The sequence below is a fragment of the Mauremys reevesii genome, linkage group 5 (assembly GCF_016161935.1).
Source record: "Mauremys reevesii isolate NIE-2019 linkage group 5, ASM1616193v1, whole genome shotgun sequence".
NCBI classification, from domain to species: domain Eukaryota; kingdom Metazoa; phylum Chordata; order Testudines; family Geoemydidae; genus Mauremys; species Mauremys reevesii.
The window spans coordinates 133771423-133797180 of record NC_052627.1 but is presented as its reverse complement, the minus strand read 5'-3'; the positions used below and the strand labels follow the sequence as shown (position 1 = coordinate 133797180).

Genomic DNA, 25758 nt, shown 5'->3' with positions numbered 1-25758 from the left:
GTCAGCTCATCGCTTCCACCACAGATCACTGCTCCCCTTAAAACATTGCACTTCTATGTTTATAGAGAAACCAAGTATGAAGTTTATTTAACAAAGCATCCCTTGTGAGGCATGCAATACACAACACTCTTGTGGGCAGACAGAGAAAGGTGTCTGTTACCTGGGACATGTTCCTTTCAGAAAGGAGGTATGTCACCTCCTAGGGACCTTCCTTAATTCCCGGACTTTAAGAACATGCTTTTTAGTATACATACGTAATTCCTTAAATATTATCCATGCATACATTTCACAATGATTATGATGATCAGTGGGCTCTTGGCTCTCACCAGATACCTCACACACCATCCTTTGGTGAACTATTACACATATATCTGACCTAGGGGATCTCTCTGAAACCCTGTGCATCTCCGGTGTCCTCTGCCAGTTGGTACTATGGCGTCCCTGGGTCACACCACCCTTGTGCACCCACAATCCGGTTTATAGTGTGAGATTATTTTATCATTTAAAAAAATCAATATAGCAGTTTTAGATTTACACTAAAAGAGTTTCTGAAACAGTTTTCAAAATTTGTCACCATTAAAAAGGTTTGAAAAAGACTTATGAAAATGTGATTTAAAGTCCTGATTCTGTAAAGCACTTAAGCATGTACTTAAGTGTCGTTGTCCTCTGTGGGACTTAAGCATGTACTTAGGCCCAGATTCAGCAAAGGGCTTATATCGCTTTTGTTTTTCAAAATACACAATCGTTGAGATTTAACTTTGAAAAGTGGCTGTTTCCTTTACAAAGGTAATTTGGAACACGTTAAATTTTATATGGATTTTTATGGCGTGCATTTGTGTATGCTATAGGAATATGCATTTTGTTTAGGACCCAATCCTGCTGTCCCTTGGGCATTTAAAACAAGCAAATTCTAGGGCATTTAGAGATAAGGTGGAAGTTCTGGGTTGTGGAGTAAATTCAAATTTTGCTTTCCATAAACTCAGCCCTCTGAGGTTAGGTTTGGTATGGTATGTAAGTTTACTCACTACTCAGATTTTTGGATACTTAAGCACAGCGGGGAAGGGTTTATGCATTTCTGCTTTTAACTATTTTTTTGTCTTTACTAGTTTAAGCTGGGCAGTCATGGTGCTTTAATGTATTTTTAAAGGAATATCGTTAACAAAATTTTAAAAAAACACCTTTATTTGTTACTAACAGCACTTCAGATTACTCAAATGGAAAATTTTAAAAATCTGATTTATATTTGAGCTTGTTTGTTGTAGTACTGTGTTAATCACCATAGTATATCTGAGTGCCGATTTTTCACCATCTTTGCTGTTTGTTTACTTTTTTGCATTTTGCTTAATTTGGGCGATGAAACTATACTGCCGGTCAGTTTATTTCTGGTTCTCATGCCCTAGCATAAGTTTGGCTTCACAGTACTGCAAGATGTTATCTAAATTGGAGATAAAAAACCTTTGTTAATTTAAAATACTTCTATGAAAAGATTTGATAAAACCATTTATATTTGTATTAGATTATACATTTTGTAAATGAAGAGAGCAAGATAAATTTTGGGCTGAATTAGTTCACATTATTTTTTATTTATTCTGCTCTCTAACATAGTCTTATATTTTGTCTTTGATTAGTCAGTTAAAAATAACAGCAAAAACTTACTGTGGTTAACCTGATTAATTTTTCTGATAGGTAAGATGATTTGCTGTGTAGGAAAAACCTGTCCAGACATGCCGCCTTATAATTGCATTTTTATTAAGGGCAGTAGGAGGACATTTAAAATGGTCGTATGGCTTTTTGGTGCCTGGAACTGTAGCAAAACTGTGGCATTCCTGTTCAAGCCGGGAGTTGTTCTAGAAAAGTGCACCAGTTTAACTAAACAGATTTTTAAATTTCTCTGGTTAAACTGGTGTAAATCCTTTTAGTATGACACACTTAAATTGATTTATTCCTTTCTTAAGTTGGTTTAGTCTTGGTAAGTTACTGACTGAAGCTAAATTGATGTAGGTAAAGGTTAAACTGATTTAAATGCATCTGTTAGGGCTTTTTATCAGTTTAACTTGACTGACTTTTAAATCAACTTTAGTTAATTGCTTGTACTTTTCTAGCATAGATAACACCTCAAAAGGCATGGTTTGGAAGAATGAACCTAATGCTTATCTTGAAGGTTTTCTTGATCAAATGATCAAAGTATTTCATTTCCAATGACATTTTGGACATTTGTCTAGGATTATCTATTTAATTCATGGTTTACACAAGACCATTTCCAGTTCTACTGTGGCCGGCTTTATTTGCCCATTCCTTTTCTCTGGCTGTTGGAGGAGTACTTGTTCAGACATCCACATGGCCTTCTACTAATGAAATGTAAGATTACATTTTCCCCAGTTGTACAGATCAGAAGATAAATTAACAAACTACATAGATTTTTCTAGGCCGAAACAGGACTATCTAAACTTCGTCCAGGTCAATATAATTTGTTTCACGTTAGCTCTTCACAGCATCAGTGGAAAGTCCATCAATTTTGAATGAATCTGAATTAAAGGAATGCAAATACTGGTATCTTAAAAATAATACACTTGTGTCCTTGTCAATTAAATTCTCTATTTCTAAAGAAATTGGACAGGGATTAAGGTTTCATGGAGCAAATATGGGCTCCAATGAGATGTAAAATTTGCTGATCAAAAATGTTTCTTGTCTATTTCCAGTATATGGTGATAATGGCACTGCTTCTGACGCTAATTTGTAACTAAAGGTGATGGGATGAAGTGATGTAAGAGAGAGCGGTTTTCTAGCATGTTGTGTGGAATGTGATTGATGCATCTCAGTGCTGTCTGCAATGGGGTTAAACAGTGTGGCCTCTCTTTAGTTAGCATACCCCTTTGACTGAGGGAATTTTAGACTGCTAGTTGAGAATATTCTGCATGCATCTGGGAGTCTGGTGTTTGTTTACTTACCTATCGACTTGTTTGCAGTGTGATCTGCTCTGTAGAGGTGTATTTTATTTCTAGTTTTTTTTTAAAGATGCCACCTGTTAAATCTATCAGGTAAGCTGCTGCAGAGAAAAACTGTTCATGTTTGGTGCTCCTTCCCTAATAAGGATATTCTTGGGAACCTAGGTTTTATTCTCTTCTATTAAACAAAACAAATCAACAAACCTATAAGAGATGCATCTAAAAAGAAAAAAAACTTTTTTGAGTGGTTATCATCCTTGGTAAGTCTGCACATACGTTCACTACAATATAGGTGTAAATGTGACACCTTAGAATGTCCATTATTTATCATGAAAGCTTGAAAGAGCAGAGAGCCTAGTATGTTCAAACCTTATATCGGCATACTTGTATGTGCATTATTTAGTTCTGCATTACAGTAAACAAATTTGGCACAGTAACCAGAGCTGGCTAAAGTACCTCTCAGATTTGTGTCAGCATATAGTGTACTTGTTGGTATGCAACTGTCTGCAAAAAACTGTGCAGAGACACTAAGCTTCAGTTTGCTGTTTAGAAATTAAAGAGCTGAATATAGAGGAAGATATAGTCTGTACCCAAAGGATTGAAGGGCAAACTCCTGCCATTTAAATTGATGGGAGTTTTGCCATTTACTTCAGCTGACCATGTTAGCAAGATAGCACTCCAATAGATGAAAGACAAGAGATCTGACAAACAGAACATCGTGTGACCAGGAGAAGGAATGCTCAGAAAGTAGGGCAGCACTTATTTTCTGATTAATTGATGGGCTATACCATGTTTTATTTAGTTTTTGCTTTACACACCTGCCAAGGCAAGTCTGTTTTTATTTATCTGTCCTAAATTATTGTGTAGTTGCACATTTCATACCAGAGATGCCTGTGTTTCAGAGGTGGATTAGGTAATTCCTGTGTAGTGTCAATGTTAATTTTACATTTGTAAAGTGCTTTGGGATTAAAGGTGTTCTGTAAGTGTAGGATCATCATCATAATTAACATAAACTTTTATACATGATTGAAAACATTAAAAAAGCTGGCTGAGATTTTTACCTGGTGGCTTTACTGGTAAGTAACTGGTCTGGTTTTAGAAATCTAAAGATTTCTCCCCTACCCTTCCACCCTTACTTCCAGCACAGTTGCAAGCAGTCTTACCAGTTTTTGTAAAACAAAAGAATGTTCCTGTGGAATACATGAATATTTTAATAGGAAAAAGATGACGTATGTCTGGAGAGTGAAAAGTTATTGCTAATTAATAGTGGCTTTTTAAGCCCTGGATATTTTTTTGAATTCTGTTTTAATTTTCTTGTCAGTATGACATTGGCTTGCAGAAAGAGCGCTATTGCAGATCTAATGCTTTGATTGCCGTTGGAAAGATTTGTTTCCTAGTGGGGGAAAAAAGAGAACTATTGCATGTGAGAATTAAAATCACCAAACTGTAATTGAAGACTTTTCTCATGTATCGGTTTAAAGAATGGCTTTTTGCTTTGCTTTTATCAGTAATTGAAGCTTTCTTTGATTTGTGTGTGAAGCATACGTGCACTTAGAATCATAGAATATCAGGTTTGGAAGGGACCTCAGGAGGTTATCTTCTCCAACCCCCTGCTCAAAGCAGGACCAATCCCCAACTAAATCATCCACTTGGCTTCTTAAACTCTGTTCGAGTGGATCAAGGGAGAATTTTTATCTGCCCAGTTTTATTTCTTAAAGTGACAGCTATGGCATGGCAAAATGTCTGACAGCAGTAGTGTCCCATAGTATCCAGTCAGGTCCTAAGTAGCTAGTAGCCTAACCATATCAATATTTGTTATTTCTGAATGTCTAGAGGCCCCAGTTGGGGATCTGAGTCCTGCTGTGCTAGACGCAGTACAAATGAGAAGTAACAAGACAGTTTCTATTCCAAACATTTTATAATCTAGACTTATAACAAGATGGGACAGGATGGATGAAACAAACAGCTGGTGGGGTAGGGAAGTGGGAGAGCACTCCTCTCTATTTCAAGAAAATCTATATATTGTCTATTGTATTACAATAAAACCAAACCCTGAAGAATACTATCAGAAAGGTAAATTACAGTGGTGGTGGTGTATATTGTGGCATTGAAACTGAACTGACTGCTTTTCTGGCATACATGAAGGCCAGTCTTGTTATGTTTACAGTCATGTTAGCAGTTGTGTTCCAGAATGTGTGTATTTTCTGTGTGATGGCAAAAATAGAGTTATTGTCAACGTTAGTCTTTACTTCAGTTGTTAAATTCTTATTGCACAATTTTATTTTATTTTTTTCAAGAATCTTTGTGGGTTTTTTTGCATTTACAGGATCCACGGGGAAACAATTCAGAGACCTCATCGAGTCACAGCCATAGTCAGAGGCAGAACACAGGACACTTCACATCTCCATTTGGCAAACAGTTGCAAATTGACAGCCAGACACAAGATTTCAAACTTAATGAGTCTCTAGAATCAAACACAAGACAGGTCACACCAATATATAGAAGTGACCCTGCTGATTATTCACCACTAGATGATACACAGTTTAAAGCTTTGAATACCATCCAAAAACATACCCACCGTCAACTGCAGATGCTCAGGGGTAATTCCTTTGATGCTAGCATTGAGCTCCACACACCCCTGTGTAAAGATATGGACAAATGTTCAATGGGATTGGTGGATGCCTCCAGTACACCAACAGAAGAGGACGTGATTCTTCCATCTCAGAAGAAGCTGTCTATAGAAAAACCTTCTGTAGAAGTTGCCAAGCAGATTACTTCCATCACTTTTGCATCCCGTAAACGTTCCCAGTCTCCGGTAGCTTCCACTGTCCTTAGTGCCAGTCTCAGTGAAGATACTCTTCGTGGTATAATGCCTCTTGAAATTGGATCTGTTAGTGCTAAAGAGCAGAGACCTGGCAAGCAACAAGTGGAAAGTCCTAAATCGTGTCCTTCATCAAGCCCAACAGCCACTCACTCACTTGATAATGATTTTAAATTTAGTGCAGATAAAGACAGGTTTCAGCATATGCCCACTGCTGTTGACAAACTTGGAACTTCTCAAGCAAAAGACATTTTATCATGTCAAGGTTCTAAAACCACATACACTGACCAAGGACTTACTCTAGTTGCAGATAGTGTTGAGGAAGCTGAGTCTTCCACTCGCAATATGCTTGAGTTGGGCAGACATAGTGCCAGATTTTCTGGGGTTGATCATGATATGAAATCTGATCAAGAAGTAAATATGTTTTATCAATATCTTTCCATGAGTCCTCATCAGCAGGGAAAGATGAATCTGTACAGCCAGGTTCCATTTGCAGACAGCTCAGAAGGTCCAGTTCATAGCCTACGAACCCTTTTGCTTAAAGACCATGATAATTTGTTGGAAAAGGAGGATAAACTTTCTTCTGATACATTCTCTGTCAGCCAGACAAATGTTAAGACCGAACATGCCAATGTGGTACATTGTTCCTCCCCAGATAAAACATTAACCGCCATGCCTGAAGCCCCTTCATCTCCAACCAGGAAAGCACTGTCTTGTGTCCACATAACTCTCTCCCCAAAACGCAATAATTCAGAACTGTTCAGTATGTTGGACACTGAAGCTGAAACAAGATCTAATGACAGACTTAAGACTGATGCTCAACAAATGCTTTCAAGCTCTCCCCCCAAACTTTTGTTAGAATCTGCCTCTAAATTATTAAATACTGAATCTATCCCAAAGGATCAAGGTTCTTCATACTTCCCAAAACCAGTATCTTCACAAGATTTAAGATATATGCCTCTGGAAAGTAGCCAGAGGGTACCATTCTCAAGGCAGGCTCACACCAGAGTTTTGGATTCATGTGGATATAATCTACAGGATAATTTCAAGACCACAGTTTCTGCACAAGCTGGAAAGGCAACATCTGATGCCATAACTCAGATAACAACAGAAAGTCCTGAAAAGACAACATTTTCAGCAGAGATATATGTTAGTACTGAAGATGGTGAAACCAGTACCTTTGGATCCTCTCACCAGAGGGCATATGAAATCGCTAACCTAGCTACTTCATCTCTGAGCCACATTTTGCCTTCCCACAGGCCAGCTGGTGAGAAAATCAGTGTCTTCCATGAATCTACAATCTTTCCTCTTCCACACAACCTGTCAAGTCAAATGTTTTGATTCTTGTGCACTTAGTGGGAGAAAGTGTTTTTTTGTTTTTAAATGCACTTATTTTTAATATTGATATTTAAAATGATGCATATTAGAAATCATAAGGGTGCTCATAGACTTATGAGTTGGCAGGTAACTAATCGGATATTACTCGGTAGGCAAAATAATTTATTTACACAGCTACTGAGAGAGAATGTGGTAGTGATGATATATACCCCAATAAAATCTGAACTCACGTGTCAGATTAACTCACATTGGTGCAGGCAGTGCAAATTGTACCCCTTTGCACCAGTGATCGCTGCTGCACAATACAGGTGTATGTAGACTCATTCAGTTTCTATAATATTTCCTCTGTTCCAAACTCTGGGTCTCTCTCCTCTTTGAGGTGTTGTGTAAAGTGACATCAGTCAATTGTGTGCATATGAGGTGAGAAGAGATCAGATGCCTTCAATATGTTTAAATGGGAATACAAAGATATCTTTTCAGCTACACCTCTACCTCGATATAATGCGACCCAATATAACACAAATTTGGATATAACGCGGCAAAGCAGTGCTCTTGGGGCGGTGGGGCTGCGCACTCCGGTAGATCAAAGCAAGTTCGATATAACACGGTTTCACCTATAACGCAGTAAGATTTTTTGGCTCCTGAGGACAGCGTTATATCGAGGTAGAGGTGTACTTGAACAATTGTTTATCTTCGCTATTAAGAAGCACTAAGTGCTCCAGCCCTTGCCATCTGCAGCAAACAGAATCTTCTAGTGGAGTTGCACCATAGTTGCACGTTATATTTGTTGACCTAAACACAGGCAGGTGATTTCATTAGCTTTTACGCACTGTGAGCAATGTTGGTATGTGAATGAACGTTTTTAATTTATTACAGGTCTCACTAGTCACACATTTTATTAATCTCTAAGGAATGTTATAAATGATTAAGCCATCCCTTCTAGCTATTAGCAGGTCAGCTTTCTAACTAGCAGGTAGACTCCTTTCTGATAATTCTTTTTAATGAGTGTATTCTCTAGGGCAGGGGTTCTCAACCTTTTTCTTTCTGAGGCCCGCCCCTACATGCTGTAAAAACTCCACAGCCCACCTGTGCCGCAACAACAGTTTTTCTGCATATAAAAGCCCAGGCCAGTGTTAAGGGGTAGCAAGCAGGGAAATTAGCTGGGGTCCCATGCCACACGGAGCCCCACAAAGCTAAGTTGCTCAGGTTTTGGCTTCAGCCCTGGGTGATGGGGCTTGGGGCCCCCGGCTTCAGCACTGTGCAGCATGGCTTTGGCTTTCTGCCCTGGGCTCCAGAGCGTCTAACACCAGCCCTACTTGGTGGACCCCCTGAAACCTGCTCGCGGCTCCCCCAGGGGACCCCAGACCCCTGGTTGAGAACCGCTGGTCTAAGGAAATAGTAAACTGCAAATTGAACATAATCTATGCAGCACATCTTCCAGGATGTCTTTGGGTCCTTATCTATGACTTCTGCTTTATTACAGTATTAGACTTTGCTGATTTCTGTTAATTGCACTGCTCTCCATTCCTGCAGATCAGCCTCTGTTGCTGCCATATAAGCCTTCTGGAAGTTCTGAGATGTACTATGTTCCTCATCCAATGAAAGGACCCAAAATATCTCCTGTCAGGTCAGAGACCACTATTGAGAGCTCTCACTCAGGTATTTACATTTCTTAAAACTTTTACAAAACTGAGCCAAATTCTATCCTGCGTTTGAATGCATAGTTCTAAGCTCTTGCTGTAGTCAATAGGGCCAAGTATGCATAATCCAATTGCAGAATGTCCCAATGAGTTAAATTCAGCTCTGTTACAACATGCAGATCTTGAGTAACTCCACTGATTTTTAATAGTTACCTTATCTGGATTTACTCTATAACTATGAGTAGAATCTTGTCCCAGTATATTTAGGCCACTTATGTTTTTTAGCTTTGCAACATAAAGATGTGACATCCTGGATTTGAAAGATGTGGTATAATAATAATTGGAGACATACCTATCTCCTAGAACTGGAAGGGACCTTGAAAGGTCATTGAGTCCAGCCCCCTGCCTTCACTAGCAGGACCAAGTACTGATTTTTGCCCCAGATCCCTAAGTGGTCTCCTCAAGGATTGAACTCACAACCCTGGGTTTAGCAGGCCAGTGCTCAAACCACTGAGCTATTCCTCCCCCCTTCTCTAGTCAGAGACTTCATTACCTCTGTCTGTTGGCACTGAAAGGAGAAATGTGTATGTGTTTCACACAACCTGACCGATTTTCCTTTAGTTCTTTTCTTTCCACTTAGAATTGCTTCTTCATTTGGGCCTGTTTCATTTCTTCAGCGGTCCTCCCATCCATCTTGATCTAGTTCCCTGCTTTAAATCTCCCCTTGAAGTGTTCCTTTTCTCTTTAGCTTGTTATGGATGCGTTCTGAAGTGTAATGTGATACCATGTATTAAGGAAGGTATATCATAATTTTTAAGGTAGCCCCATGTTAGGTGAGTTCAGATTAGAAACTTGTTTTTTCTTTAAAGTGCTTTATAGTTGTGTTTCAAAAACTGCTAGTGGAGTGGAAGAAAGAGAATGATTCATCAACACATTCTTCCCTGCTTCTCTCTAAATACGGTTGCTATGTACAGCATATGCTGCTCATAACAGACAGTATAGGCCTGATATTCAGGTTTACTTCAACCTGGTCTCCCTTTTGGCACCCACAGAAATTTTCAGCCACAGTTAATGTTAGGAAGATGTTGTCTTAACTCCGTGATATACAGGTACACTGGATAATAAATACAGATACAACTGTATCCACAGTTATTTTGTCTGAAAAATTACAGAAGTAAAAGCAAAGGTCAGGCTTTCAAATCCGTCTCCACATGTTTCCTAATCTTCACCCATTCTGTCTGCTGTAATATAAGGGAGAAGAAAGAGGTAGGAACAAAGGTGCTAACAGTGCAAATGCAATGTAGACACGACACAGCTCAGGTTCTAGGAAACGCACAACAGTATTTTAAAAAATCTGATTTTAAATTCCCTACTGCAGTTAGGACTCATAGTTCATGAGAAATATCTGAAGAAAATTGAGTTGAATAAGGCCTCTGAATGTAACTGCATAGCGTTGCAAAGAATATAAATCAGTTAACTGTGTCTTTAGGCTTTCAAACTCCTATGATGCAGAAATGTGGTGCTGTGGGAACTCTGCTGGAAAAATGTATTATTGTTGTTTGAGCTGTTCTTTAGAGGCTGTGCAGACCTAGTTATGTAGCTAAAGAAGCATTATAGGACTAGAAAAAAAATCCCTCTAACTGCTGTTTCATACTTCTGTCAACTTGCTTCATCACTTCTCTGTACAGATCCCAGAAAATGGCTGTTTGCATCAGTCAATGAAAATATCTAAAATTGAATATGAAGATCAGCAGGAGGGAGTCTGGACTCCAGAGTGTGTGACCTTAACCTCTATGTGCCTATCTGTAGTAAAATGGGTATAATACTTGCCTGCCTCAGAGGGAAGCATCTTTTGATCGTGGGATCAGAGGCACTATAGAAAAAATTACGTACTGATAAGCTGCTGGTATTATTTCACTAGAACTATGTTATTCATTAGTTGAATGCACTACTAATAATTCCTTACTCAGGCAATAAATTAAACTCCCTATGTTAGCTGCCTTTCAGTGATTTGCTTCAATGTGAAAGCTCTAGGTCAGTGGTGGGCAACCTGCAGCCTGTCAGAGTAATCCGCTTGTGAGCCGTGAGACAGTTTGTTTACATTGACCGTCCACAGACATGGCCGCCCGCAGCTCCCAGTGGCCATGGTTTGCTGTTCCTGGCCAATGGGAACTGCATGAAGCGGTGGCCAGCACGTCCCTGTGGCCTGCGCTGCTTCCCGCAGCTCCCATTGGCCGGGAATGGGGAACTGTGGCCACTGGGAGCTACAGGCGGCCATGCCTGTGGACAGTCAATGTAAACAAACTGTCTCGCGGCCCGCCAGTGGATTACCCTGACAGGGCACAGGTTGCCCACCGCTGCTCTAGGTTGTGGCTTGGTTTGGCCTGTTCTTAAAACTGTACCCTCTTCGTGCGGCCTTGCTTTAACCTCTTACTCATTATCATAAACTACTGTGAACATGTTGCTTGTTTTCTTTATAGGATCAAATGATGCTGTTCCTCCAAATTTTCCAGCAAAGGTACTTGGCTCCATGGATGAGAATCCTCTAGACACTGTAGCTATTAAACATAAAGAGGGTATCTACAGTAAGAGGTCTGAGCCTAAGGTGGCCTGGGCAAAAGAAAAAAAGACACCACAGGAAGCTACTACAGGTAATTAGATTGCCCATGTGCATTTCTCTTTTCTGTATCTCTTACAGGTATAGCCTTTTGTTTTATTTAAAGTGAATTTAGTGGTGATGTATTATACTATCAGGGGTTCGGCTCTGGTTGCTACAGTTTCAAGCTCAACAGAGTGAAAGTCACCTCTGCTACTTGTTTCAGATTTAGAGCCTTTAGGAACACATGAAGACCAAGGATAGTGACCACACACATTCACAAGTACAAGATCTAATCTGTTTCACAAGTTTTAATAAAACAATAAGTAAAGTTACAATCACCTATGCATATAGGAAGCCCATAACAAACTGTGCAATTATAACTGTAGTCATACTCACATCCTCAACAATATTCTGAGGGTCTGATGGATGGCTTGCCAACTGATCATCAGGAGAGAGGTGGTTCCTGTTGGAGTTTTCCTATAGGTAACTCATTTTACCCAATCTTGGCACCCTCTCTTATCATGTGATTCTGTCTACACCTAATACTGTGTGCATCTGAATGAAAGTGCCAACACTTGTTTTCTTTATCTGTGTTAGCAGCAAAGAGTCCTGTGGCACCTTATAGACTAACAGATGTATTGGAGCATGAGATTTCGTGGGTGAATACCCACTTTGTCGGATGCATCACCCACGAAAGCTCATTCTCCAATACGTCTGTTAGTCTATAAGGTGCCACAGGACTCTTTGCTGCTTTTACAGATCCAGACTAACATGGCTACCACTCTGATATTTATCTGTGTTGTGCCCCCCAATAATATTGGGGTGTCCCGGTTTTCATAGGTTGTTTTATTCTCATTAGCTTCTACACACAACATGTACCCTGATGTCAGGACATATTTTGGAAGAGATATTACAACAGGGTATCAATACCTCATGGTCTTGAACAGTACCTTGTTGTCAATTTTTGTAACACCATCTGATGGCACATCTTTCTCGTGATCCTGTGGCATAGGGTCAGACTTTGGTTGCTTACTTACGTCAAGCACTTCTTAAACATGTATGGCCTAGAATGACTAAGCTAAAATCTTACGGGCTTCAGCCTGTAGGCCTTGAGTTTCAGCCCTGTTTTACTTAGATACCTAATGCATTCTTATCACTGCTAAATACTTATCAGTCTTATACTTCTATAATCCTACAACTTTAATCTATTAATTATATGTAACATAGCATATGAGTTAATCATAACATCATGCAGTACAACAATATATGATAAAATGAACTAATTGGCTACACAGGAGAGTGTGTGGTTAGCACAGGACTAGGAGTTGCACTCTTACTGATTCTCATGATCATGTTATTTGTGTCTCTCTGTCCCTCAGCTCCCCCAGTTGCACAATAGGTATATAATTACAGTTAACAACACACAAGGGGTGCTGAAGCTCAGTTAAGGTTTAGTAAAATGCCTTGAGATCATCCAATAAAAGGCACACTTAATGCAAAGTATTCTCAGTCAAGTGTGGAAAATGATCCTGAGGTTGTTGAATAGCAATTTCTTGGTAACTAAAATGTGACAAGATGGCTCAAGAGACTTATTAGACTTTTTGTCTATGTCCAGGGATACCTGATGTCACATTGCCAGGTATTGATTAATCTCTATAAGTATTGAATATTAATATATGTTGGGTTTACTGTATCTTTTTTCCTCTCTTTCCCCCTCCGCCCTGCTTGGGTTGGCTGATATTAAAACTAGAAACTGATTTCTAGGGGCAGAAGCTCAAGTTTATCATTGCAGCACTGTGCTACAGGGGACGCTGCACCATTGGAAACATTATTCTTTGATGAAATTAAGTGCATTTTCTTTTATATTGAGATAATGTATGAAGTGTCAATTATCCCATGGCAGTAGCTAAAATTAGTCTTCATTGACATTACAGATTTTGCTCCTATTTGAGTTGTTGGGAGTTTACCAACAATACGAGTAGGATCAGGGCTTTCATTGACGTCAGTGGAAACTGCTCTGTCTTGTTCCTGGGCAAAATTTATTCTATGCTTTTTACTCTAAGTGAAAAAATTGCTGAGTGACTGCCATTTCCACTGCATACAGATATCTTAATGCTCTGTACAGCATTTTGAAATACTCTTTGTACCAAACAAGAACAGAAAAAGTTACAATGAGGTAATGTAATTATGTTCACTAATGAGGGATGAGACCAGAAACACATGAGCGCAAAGTGGGTTCTGAATTGTGTGTCTGATTTCTCTGGAGCCCATTTTTTCCTCTTAATATCACATAAACTTGTTAAATGAAGATCTTCAATGCGATGGATGTTTATGGAGTAGTTCAGTGTAATTTATTGTATTCCTGAGCAAGTAGACAGTCCAACCTGGCTGGGGTGAGGTCATTTCAGGAGACCAGGCTAGTACATCAGTGGATGTTCCTCTTGATCACTTTCGCCTGGGGAGAAATCTTCCTTAAAGTTTTTCTGCTCCTTGAGTGGAAATTGTTTTGAGTTTTAAATATCCATGTGTATGATGTAGTGAAATATCCTCTCATGTTTACCTTGCTTGCTTGGTAAGTGCATCTGGGAGCTACAGCTCCCTTCACTCCTACAACATATGATCCTCTCCTTAAAAAAAGTAATAGCTGGCCTCCCAGTCTGTTTTCTGTGTGGTGGTGTTTGTAAAATGCTAGGCTACAGGAGTAAAAAGGATGAGATAAGGGAATGACCCTTTCTCTCTTGAGGAAGAACAATACTAGACAAAAAGACCTGTCTTTGAGGAAAGCCAGAAGTAAATCAACCCAGTTCAGACCAATGGTTCTACTTTCAGGAAAACATGGTGGTCTCCCATTTGGCCACTTCCTTAATCACCTTACAATTATTGTACTAATACCCATCTTCTCCAGTTTAACTAGTAATTTCCCATGTAGTACCGTATCAAATGTTTTACTGAAATCCAGACAGACTACATCTACTGCATTTTCCTTGTCTAAAAAATCAGTTATCTTATCAAAGAAAGATATTGTGTCAGTGTGGCATGATCTACCTTTGATACAACCATGTTGCATTTTATCCCATTTTCCTTTTACTTCCATGTCTTTAATTATTCCTTCCGTCAAACTCTGTTCTAAAGCTTTGCATATCATTGAGGTCAGACTAATGGGTCTGTAGTTTCTGGCTCGCTTTCCCCTCCCCTTTCCTAAATATAGGTACTACGTTTGCTATTCTCCAATCATACGGTACCACCCCACTTTGATAGGTTTATGAAGAATCCTTGCTATCAGACTAACAATTGCATGTGTCAATTCCCCCTCCTCCTTGACTCCCCCATCTCCCCAGACCTGAGTATATTAAGCTCTTTGAATTTTGTTTCCACCTCAGATGTGGTAGTTTCTGTTTCAATATGCTCATTCCCATTAACCATCTTGCCTTTGTCCCCATGTTCTACATCATCATCTTATTGAAACCAGGCAAAATAAACATTTAGTTTTGGGGCCACACCTAGATTATCCTTAGTTTCTACTCCATCCTCACTACACATCACTTCTTTTTTTTTCCCCTGCTCCTTTTTATTTATATGGCTAGAGAACCTTTTACTCTTTGTTTTAATTTCCTTTGCAAAGTCCAACTCAGGTTTACTTTTGGCAATTTTCACTGTAATCCTACATTTTCTGACCTCCAAGATGTATCTTTTTTTTTTTTGCTGATCTATCCCCTATTTAATTCCTTGTAGGCTCTCTACATACTCATAAATAACCTTTTAGAGATGATTATTCATCCAGTTAAGACTGGAGCCTTTCCTTACAAGCATTTTCTCTTTTTGCTTGGGATACATATTCCTACTAGAGCACAGTGCATGCATACAAAATACATTCATATTAATTATAATCTCATTTATAATACATCGTGTAGTTATTTGAAAACACAGGTCATTCTAAAAAAAAAAATTTTTTTTGAGATATACCTATCTCAGAGAACTGGAAGGGACTCCGAAAGGTCATTGAGTCCAGCCCCCTGCCTTCACTAGCAGGACCAAGTAATGATTTTTGCCCCAGATCCCTAAGTGGCCCCCTCAAGGATTGAACTGACAAACCTGGGTTTAGCAGGCCAATGCTCAAACCACTGAGCTATCCCTCCCCCTCACATGCATTATCTTTTCGTGGAATTTCCTTGCAGCTGTTTTACTTTGGGCTGAGTAATCCCATCAGATTTTACAAGTTAAGACTTGGTCAGTACTTCTGTGGGATATCTCCAAGATGTACACAGGGTGATACAGGAGGTAGCATCACTTATAAGTGGCGTTCTTTTAAGTTAGTAACATGGCACTGTATACTAGGAGTTTTGTCCTTTAGATGAGCGGTAAAACTGAGTTTCTGGCTTCTTGTCATTGATCCTCCTGCAGTTTTAATTGGTATGGTATTCCTCTTCATTCCTAGCCTAAATGTCTGTATAAAACTGCTGTGCACTGTTAATAACTTTCAGATTCCATCCCAGTGGTTGCATTTCAGCATTGTGTGAAGTGACTCATACATGCCTGTAGTTGGTAAACTGCTTTGGGAGTCCTTTGGAATGAGAGATGCCCTATTTATAGAAGACTGTTTCCGAAGAAGCCAGTAGCCATCATTGGGGAGGGGAAATAAAACATCAGTTTTCTTTCTGTTTCAGAGTCTGTGAACCATTTGGAATCTGTAAAAACATCTCATTCAGTTTTCAAGTCAGCCCAGTTTTACCTTCACCATCCAGTGCCCCTGCAACATGAGAGTTACTTCCTCTCTAATGATGAGCCTTCAGATGAGTGCACTGATATTGGACACACTGGACCTTCTTCAAGAGATTTCTTCCAAAACTGGAGAGCTGCAAAGAAAGATAAACACTCCTTCTCTGTTTACCCTCAAATGGGTGAGGAGGATGAATTCTCCCCACTAACTGCAGAAGTGGATTATAGCAAGGTGGAGGACTTGAGATTCAATGCATCTTTGGGGAATGAAGCTTCAGGGAAAGAGCTTGTACAAGAGGACCAAAAGAAGGTCAGAGATTATCTGCTATCAAGCAGCCAAAGGTCTGACTTAGTCAGGAGACAGAAGATGGATCTGCCACTAAAACAGAGTACCTACTCCACTGGCAGTTTGGATGAGCTTTGGACTAAGTTTTTAGAGCGTCAGAAGAAGCACCACCTCCATAATCTTAAGAGCAGCAATGAGCTGTCCCTAGTGGAACGCCTTGATCGACTGGCCAGAGTCCTCCAGAATCCAGTTAGGCATTCACTAATGCCTACAGAGAATGGCAAGAGCAATATTGGAGAGAAAACTAGGGGAAGAGAGCAGAAGAAAATAAGATGTCAGGACAAGAAGGTATATGAAAGTAACCTAGACTCTTATAGAAACGTATTGAATGCTGAAGAAAGATCAGATACCAGTTATGATGAAAAAAGACGAGCTGAGTCTAGACAACAAAGGGCAGGAGAGAGAACTATCAATCAAATGAAGAGATTCTTGAAACAGAAATATTTAGATCCCCTGAGTGACACCTCTTTAGAGACCATGCCTACTAAAGACCACGTTGTAGTGACAGATTCTACCGCCTCTGAATCAGACACCGTGACCCAAACAGAGATGGAAACAACTTCTCAGACTGAGGTGAGCAGTTCCATTTCCACCATTGACACTGCCAGGCTGATCAGGGCTTTTGGGCATGAAAGAGTACGCTTGTCACCAAGACTGTCCGAACTGTATTGCACCATCAGTCAGCAGAAAAGTCGCTCTGAAAAGTGGGACAAGGGAAGAAGTAAAGTAGTGGGCTTGAAATATCCTAAAATGACTTTTGCTGAGCGACATAGAAAAAGAAAAGATACCCAGGTATGTGATCATTTAAACAAAGAGGCAATCTAACCGTTTTTTTTAATAGCTTTGTTGATGCTATATCATAAACAGAGTGGAAAATGTAGTAATCGTTCCTTATCTGGAGAATGGTTGACACTGGCCTAGGGAGAGGATTGTTATAGGATAGGCTTCCCTCACCAGTGAGAAAAGTAGCCCACAGAACAAACCAAGTTCTTCTCCCTTTTCCCAGGGCAGCAAAATCAAGTTCTGTTTTTTCTCTCCCCTTGTCAAGGTGCATCCTTGCCTCTAGATACCTTTCTTCCTGGGCACAGCATTGCAGGGGACTTGTACCCTCTTGTACCCCATGTGGTGGCCACTTTCTCTGACACAGTGACCACTCCCATTTGGACCTCCAGCCAAGTCATATAACAGTTCAGTCCTGGTCTTTGGCTTCACAAACAAAAAGGTCCTTTGCCCCTCCTGGGCTCAACTTCAATTCTTTCCCCTAGTCAGCTTACTGGCCCCACACCAGGCTTTTCTCTGCTGGGAGTGCCTTCTGCCCCCCACAGGCCCTAGCTGAGGGCTTCTGTACACTCTAGAGCCCCAACACAGGAATTAAGCCTACTCCTGTAGCTCTGCTTCCTGCCCCTAGCCTCTCCCAAACTGGTGGATCTTCTTCCAGATCCTTCCCAGGAAAAGAGAACTCTCCCTAGCTCCTCTCTCTTGGGTTTCTTCCTCTCCGTTGAGCTGCCTCAGCTCCTTATACAGCTTAGTTTCACCTCCTCTGGCCAGGAGGAAATTAGTTAATCACTTCCCAGGTATGGAGCATAACTAATTAGGTTCTTGCCCTTGTCTTACAGGCAATGGGGAATTAAGCCCCATCACACCCCTTCGTTCACTTCCTTCCTTTGCCTCCTATTTATGTCTGCCAGAGACCCTGTAAAGCAAGAAGCTACAAATATATCTGCTCTCCAAACACTTAAATATTCCCTGCCATTTTCCATATTTCTGCAGATGAAACTGGGAAAGCAGGGTTGTGGAATTTGGCTCTAGCTAGTGACCCTTGCTATGCTGCCTGGGCAACTTCTGGGAGCCATCAATCCTATTTTGCACAATTAGAATTAATATTATGTTTAATAATGTAGATGTATTTAGATGAGACATCTGAACTTTTTACTTTTCTGATTTATTTTTTGTATCAGTAGAACTGTGGATGTAGATGGCACTTCAGACTGTAAGATTCTCAGGGCCATCATCTGTCAGTCTGTCTAAAGGCCTGATTCAAAATTCATTGAAATCAGTGGAATCTTTCAGTTGATTTCAATGGACTTTAGACATGGCCCATAGTTAGGAAGAGAAATAGTTAACTATCAAAAATGTGGCATGATCTTAGGTTTGATGAAGATTACAGTATAGACGGTGATATGTTCTGGGGTTTGTATAGTATATCTTTCTGGTTCCTGTATTTTGTTAATGTTAAAATATACTATTTAATTTTTGAGGGAACAAAATGGTGGTGTATCAATGCTAATCTACATTTCCATTTTATTAGGATATACTGTCGACTTTTGATGAAAGCAGTTAATAAATCAAAAGTATTTAATGTGTCTCTAGCAGGTTATTGGGTATTGTCTGGGAGGAAATGAGCCTTTCAAGGCTCTAGCTTGTTTAAAAAAAAAAAAAATTACCCCAAATAATCCTGAAGTTGCAGTGATAGAAAACTGACTCTCTAAACGTGACAGTCAGATCCTATATTTTCTGACATTCAATAACTTTTAGATCAAATGTGCTTGGTTTACAGGTCAGAAACTGATTCCCTCCTTTGCCCCTCTCAACTAGCAGCTCAGCAAAGTCCACCCAGGCTTTCTGTTCTTTTTGGTTATTAAACGTCACCAGAGAGATAGCTTTAGTGGAATGAACATGGGATTAGGAGCTAGGAACTCTTGAGTTTTAATTCTAACTCTGATACTGTGGTTTTGGGAAAGTAACTTGATCTCTTTGATGGAGTGTCCCTATGTATAAAATAGGGATAAGAATACTGATCAACATCAAATGAGGTTAAGAGAAAGTTGGTTCAGCTATGTACAGTACTTAAAAAAAATAGACTATTTTATAACATTTGACATTTATCGTACTTTCAACACTACTTTATAATGCAGAATGCTCGGGAATGAGAAAGTATGACATGTCCAAATGGTCTTCATTCCATACAACCTGCCTCAGAAAAAACCCTCTGTATTTTTTGGCCCAGAACAATCTCAAACCAAGATCTATTGACAGTGCAGCCAAGAGAATCTGAGCACCATCATTGCCAGGAGGTGTTGGAGATGGATCGGTCATGTGCTTTGGATGGAAACGGACTCCATCACCAGAGTAGCAATAAGATGGACACCTGAAGGCAAGCGAAAAAGAGGCCGCCCGAAAACAACATGGTGAAGGACTGTGGAAGCAGAGTTGAAAAACCTGGGGCACAGCTGGGGAACCATTGAAAGACTTGCAAGAAGCAGCCAGGAGTGGAGGAGCTTTGTCACTTCCCTAAATGTCAGCAGCGTAATAGGAACATGATGATAACCAAAACCTGAGGCACAGTTTCTCTGAATCTTTAGGTAGAATGGAAATCCAGCTTGCCTTTCTATGGCTATATTGGCTCTTTAGTGCCAACAGTAGCTAACTTTTGTTTGTTGTAATTAAGATATGCAGGATTCAAAGGCAGACAGGCAGTAGACTATAACCATCATTCTCCGACAGGTGATTGTCCGTATGTGCATTCCACTTATGGTGTGCACGCGACCTGTGCACTTGAGTTTGGAGTCTTTTGGCCAGCACTGTTCGTAGGTTGTACATAAACTCTCAGTGTCTTTTATGCCCTCAAATCAGGGTACAAAGAATTGAGCACACCAACTGCCATTCAGTTCTTCTCACTGCCTCCTGGCTTCAAGACAGAGCAGCTTGCTGTCCGTGGTTAATGAACTGCTAGTACCTTTTTCAAACTTGTGTATAGCGTAGTTAGAAATAGTAATTGCCTTGTTGGCACTTTGTTGATTTTATTAGCTTTGTTTTACCAGACCTAAAGTTTTTCTGCTATGAGATTGGACTCAACCAAATCTCCTGGATTGTGCCCTCCTGTGAGGGTACTGTGCCCTTTAATGTTAGGCACTTAAAATGTTTATTTTGCTTCAGGGAAATTGCACAGTCTTGGAAATTGTGCCATTTGCAAGTGCTTCACAAGTAGTACTTGCAAAGAATAGGGAGGTGTAGCTGCAGATCTACGTTATGAGCAAGCCCATTAAGTTGTTGGGTTCTGTGACCCACCTGTGCATGATCTCTCATCACGGAAGAGTGTGAGTGTTGGATCTCTGGCATGATAGGCTTCATCGGTTTTAGCACCAAGATCAACCTAATCTGATACAAAATCATTGTCAGAAAAGATACGGGGCACAGATTCAAGAGACATATCTCCTCCTAAGATCTCCTAAAAGAAGAAAAAAGTATCCCCTCCTGATCACTCTGTCTGTGTGGCTCCCAGCAAAGTTCAATCTCATCATGGTGCCAGTGCATCAGCACCGAGAAGAGGCTTCTCTGAAGAGGTTTTGCAAACAGCACTGCCAAAAGCTCCTATATAGAGGAGCTTGGTTCTTTCAACTTCCCACTCTTCATCATTCGCACCACCTAAGACTGATCTGGCACCACATACTCTGGTGCTACAGACTATGGCACTGCAGTTTCCAGCACTGGCAGTGTTGGTACTGAATGTGAAGGCACCATTGAAGGGGGGTATCTCAGAACCATTCCTATTGTCAACTCCCTGACACCATGTGGCACCACCAATGTTGACAGCTCTTGCTGTGCTACAATAAAGGGAAGATCCTGCATCCAGATCTGAAGTCCTGTTTGATAATTGGGCCTACAGTTTATCCTGATTGTAAGCTCAATTGTGAAAAGTGAGTGAAAGTTCATAAAATGTCACACTAACCTGTAACAATAAATGTTGATAGGAAAAGGTATAAAAGGGAGACAGACTGAATGAGTCAAAAGAAAAAGGTCTGTTGATATAACTCAAGGACTGTTAAGATCATGCCTTGTAAGCAAGAGAAATGCGAGACTGGAAATCAATGGACCAAAATGTATCTGTTGAAAATTAGCTCTAATTGGTGGACAAAATAAGGAGAGGATGGCCTATTCCAACCATCACTCCCCTAGAGAGTCCTTAAAAGAAGAGACTTTGGGACAAAAGTTGTCTAGAAGCAGACACAACACTTCCAATTGCAGATGGAAAGAAGGGAAAGGAACAAGCTTCACCATTATGGCTGCCACCCCCACAGTCTCCTGGGATCCCTGGATCCATCATGACACCATTTGGCCTTTGTTGTCGTGATTCTGTGAGATGTCCTGACCAGACCCTGCCAGAGAGATGGTACAGATGACATTGCCACCTCCACTGGCTCTGGATCAGTGGTTCCCAAACTGGGGTTCGCGAAATGTTACAGGGGATTCTCAAGAAAAAATTCCCTAATGGCGGACAGAGCTGTCCCTAGGGACCCCGGGCAGCATGGGGCCAGCAGCCTGGAGCTCCTGGACTTCCAAGGGCTAAGCAGATCAAAGCAAGCATATCTATCACACTGAGGAGATTTAAACTTCAAGACTCTTTATAAGAAATGGAAAAGGAGGTGGATATTTTTTGCTGTTTTTTAAATTAAATAGGCAATTAGTATTGGTTTTTTAAATTATTATGAAGAACCAGTTTAAGCTTTGTTGTACTGTGCATTGTTTGCCTGGACTGTTCAAGACCTGAATGCTTGTGTAGGAGGAACTCTTTGAGTTGGCTTCTTAAATAGCTTCATGCTATTTCACATCCGATTCTCCTTCATGAAACATAGGAGCCTCTAACCCCGCAGACAGAGACCAACACCTAGAAAATCTCCACCAAGCATTCTCAAGACTACAGTACCCAGACGAGGAAATAAGGAAACAGATCAGCAGAGCCAGACGTGTACCCAGAAGCCTCCTACTGCAAGACAAACCCAAGAAAGAAACCAACAGGACTCCACTGGCCATCACATACAGTCCCCAGCTAAAACCCCTCCAACGCATCATCAGGGATCTACAACCCATCCTGGACAATGATCCCACACTTTCACAGGCCTTGGGTGGCAGGCCAGTCCTCGCCCACAGACAACCTGCCAACCTGAAGCATATTCTCACCAGCAACTGCACACCGCACCATAGTAACTCTAGCTCAGGAACCAATCCATGCAACAAACCTCGATGCCAACTCTGCCCACATATCTACACCAGCGACATCATCACAGGACCTAACCAGATCAGCCACACCATCACCGGTTCATTCACCTGCACGTCCACCAATGTAATATATGCCATCATATGCCAGCAATGCCCCTCTGCTATGTACATCGGCCAAACTGGACAGTCTCCAAGGAAAAGGATAAATGGACACAAATCAGACATTAGGAATGGCAATATACAAAAACCTGTAGGAGAACACTTCAACCTCCCTGGCCACACAATAGCAGATCTTAAGGTGGCCATCCTTCAGCAAAAAAACTTTAGGACCAGACTTCAAAGAGAAACTGCTGAGCTCCAGTTCATCTGCAAATTTGACACCATCAGCTCAGGATTAAACAAAGACTGTGAATGGCTTGCCAATTACAGAACCAGTTTCTCCTCCCTTGGTTTTCACACCTCAACTGCTAGAACAGGGCCTCATCCTCCCTGATTGATCTAACCTCGTTATCTCTAGCTTGCTTCTTGCTTGCTTATATATACCTGCCCCTGGAAATTTCCACTGCTTGCATCCGAAGAAGTGGGTATTCACCCACGAAAGCTCATGCTGCAAAACGTCTGTTAGTCTATAAGGTGCCACAGAATTCTTTGCTGCTTCTATAGGAGCCTTGTCTTATAGCAGGCTTATTCAAAGTGACACAAGCTGCGAAAATGAGATCTTGGAAGAGTGTTACCATTTTTATAATGTAATAAAAATACTGTAATGATAAATAATAAATAGTGTATAATAAGCATGTCATAAAACAAAATTTTGTATTTCCGAGATCACTGCTTTTATAATTTATACTCAGGTAAAGGAGAAAATCTCGAAATACTCATTTTTAGGAGGGGGTTTGCAAGACTTGACATTTTAGTGAAAGGGGTTCACAGGTTGTTAAAGTTTGGGAACCACTGCTCTGGCTGAATCCTGAAGACCACCTAGGATGTGAGACTCCTCCCCCACCATGTGTCCTTTTTCTTCCCCACCTTATTCTCTTTCTTATCGCTATCTTTTTCCCTTCTGTCTCCTTTCTGGATTAGTTGGCCAAGACTGTATATTTTGCAACACGTTTGTAAGCCTGTGACCAGAGAGGCAGCTAAAAACAATGCCTTAATCAGTCCAATGCTAGTAAGTTTGCCAGGTCTCGGAGTGGTGGAGAAGACCATGTGCTGTGAGGTTACAAGTGAAAATAAATACCAGAGACAAAGCTGCATTTTCTATCTTTGCTGTTTTTTTTTCTCCCCCCTCTTGTGTGTGTTTGTCTTGCTTTGTCTTTTAGGAAACCGAATCAGACTTCAACAACAGTAATTAACACAGCTCCAACCCATCTCAGCTAACTTTTTCTCTTTTTTCACCCAGACAGTTATTACCATCTTTGATACCATCTAAATGTGTTAAAAAAAATGTCTCCCTCCTCCCTCTTCTAAAGACTTGTTAAAGCAAAGGGAAAGGGAACAATGTATAGTGTTAGAATGAAAACTTGTCTTAATACTTCATATTTCAGATGCTTTAAGGCTTTTTTCTTCTTTTTTCTGTATCTTTAATCAAAGGTTAAAAATAATTTTCAATTGTGTTTTTGCCATGGTACAAAGCAGGCTGATGTCTGTGCATACCAAACCTTGCTTAACACTGCTTAGTGTTGTACAGTAACAGGGTCGTGTTAACACCGTTGACTCTTTGTCTCCATTATTTCCCACAAAATTAAAACAAAAATCCTTTCATCTCATGGCTTTGCTGCTGGATGAATGTCAAAGGTACAGAAGTCATGATCTTCACCTTTCTGAAATATCTTCGTGAACCGTAGAAGAGATTCAGTGAGAGAGACCTAGCCGACAAAATGGACAAGGTTTTCTTGTTGGTGTCTCCAGAAACCCCTGTATCCACAAGCAACCTCTGTGCCAGAAATCTTAAGATTGCTTGAATTGAAACAGTGTAATCTGTCACTTAGCTCAATCAGAATTCACCTAGTGGCTATTTTTGCTCATCATCTCCAGTGGATAGACACACAATGTTATCTCATCCAACTGTGATCAGATTTTGAAAGGTCCTAAGGTGTTTCCACTTTTTAAAGAACCAATTCTACTGTGGGACCTTAATTTAGTTTTTTCAGCAGTGATTGGCCCAGCTTTTAAGCCGATAGTGGTGTATTCCTTGTTACACTTATCAGTTACAACACCTTTCTTAGTCACTTAACCTCTGTAAGGAGGATAGGAGAAATCTAAGCATTAGTGGCTGACACTCCTTATACTGTCTCTTATCCAGACAACGTACATCTGAGGACACATCCTAAGTTTTTGCTGAAGATGATCAAAGTTTCATATGAACCAGCAAATTCACCAACATATATTTCTTCCTAAGCCTCATGCTTCTAAAGTGGAGGTTGTGCTGCTGCACACTCTAGATGTCAGGCATGCCTTGGCATTTTATCTGCAAAGAATGAAAATCTTTGCCCAGACTCTTTGGCTCCATTGTAGAAAAGATGAAAATCAAAACCATCTCATCTCAGAGACTACCAAGATGGATTTCTCATTTTGTGAGAACTTATGAGGTGACCAAAGTGAACCCTGTTATTACTACTCAGAACTTGCTTCACCAGAGTTTAGGCAGCCTGAGCAGCATCATTGAAAAATGTGTCCAGGGAGCTTTGCGAACAGGGGCTGCTAACAGGGAGTTTGGAGTTTAGAACCTCGCCAGCCCTAACCCCTTCCCCGTGGCCCCCCCCTAAAACCTATAAACCAAACTACATTCAAAACCTCTTCCTTTAAACCACCCTTTCACTAACTAGGAGACAATGCAGGCAGAAGCCCAGCAGCAGAGTGGGGCTATCCAGTTTATTGCACTGACTGTCATGTATGATTACCTGCCCTGTGGGCGGGTGGCGATGTGTGCAGTCGGTGCCTCAGAGACCATGGACTTTGGAGGCCAGGGTGGCGGAACTGGAGGAGCTGAGGAGGCAGAGAGGTATGTTGATGAGGCCTTCCGGGACACTGTAGAATTGTCCCACCTCCGCTAGACAGCTCCTGTGCTGTTGAGGAGGAAGAAGGGCCCAGGGAAGTAGAGCAGTCAATGGGAGCAGAGGAAACCTTCCCATAGTTGGGACCCTCCTTCCAGATGGTTCTGGGGTTGCCTCTCGCACTGAGGTTGCCTCTCCGGGGGAGGGAACTCCAGTTTCTAGGAAAAGGCAGGTGTTAGTAATGGGAGATTCGATTATTAGAAATGTAGATAGCTGGGTCTGTGATGACCGGGAGAACCGTATGGTGACTTGCCTGCCTGGTGCGAAGGTTGCGGATCTCTCGAGGCATCTAGATAGACTTAT

At 40.8% G+C, this 25758-nt stretch overlaps 1 protein-coding gene across 4 annotated transcripts in view; it reads left to right on the top strand.

Moving 5' to 3' along the window:
- Positions 1-25758, top strand: part of ALMS1 (ALMS1 centrosome and basal body associated protein) — a 138753-nt gene that overhangs the window by 77668 nt on the left and 35327 nt on the right. For 3 of the 4 annotated variants that reach the window (XM_039541194.1, XM_039541195.1, XM_039541193.1), the window contains exons 9-12: positions 5272-7033; positions 8638-8763; positions 11225-11395; positions 16008-17197. In XM_039541194.1, the coding sequence (XP_039397128.1) occupies positions 5272-7033; positions 8638-8763; positions 11225-11395; positions 16008-17197 (3249 nt within the window). The remainder of the gene's footprint in view (positions 1-5271; positions 7034-8637; positions 8764-11224; positions 11396-16007; positions 17198-25758) is intronic. The other variant, XM_039541196.1, reaches the window with a different exon arrangement.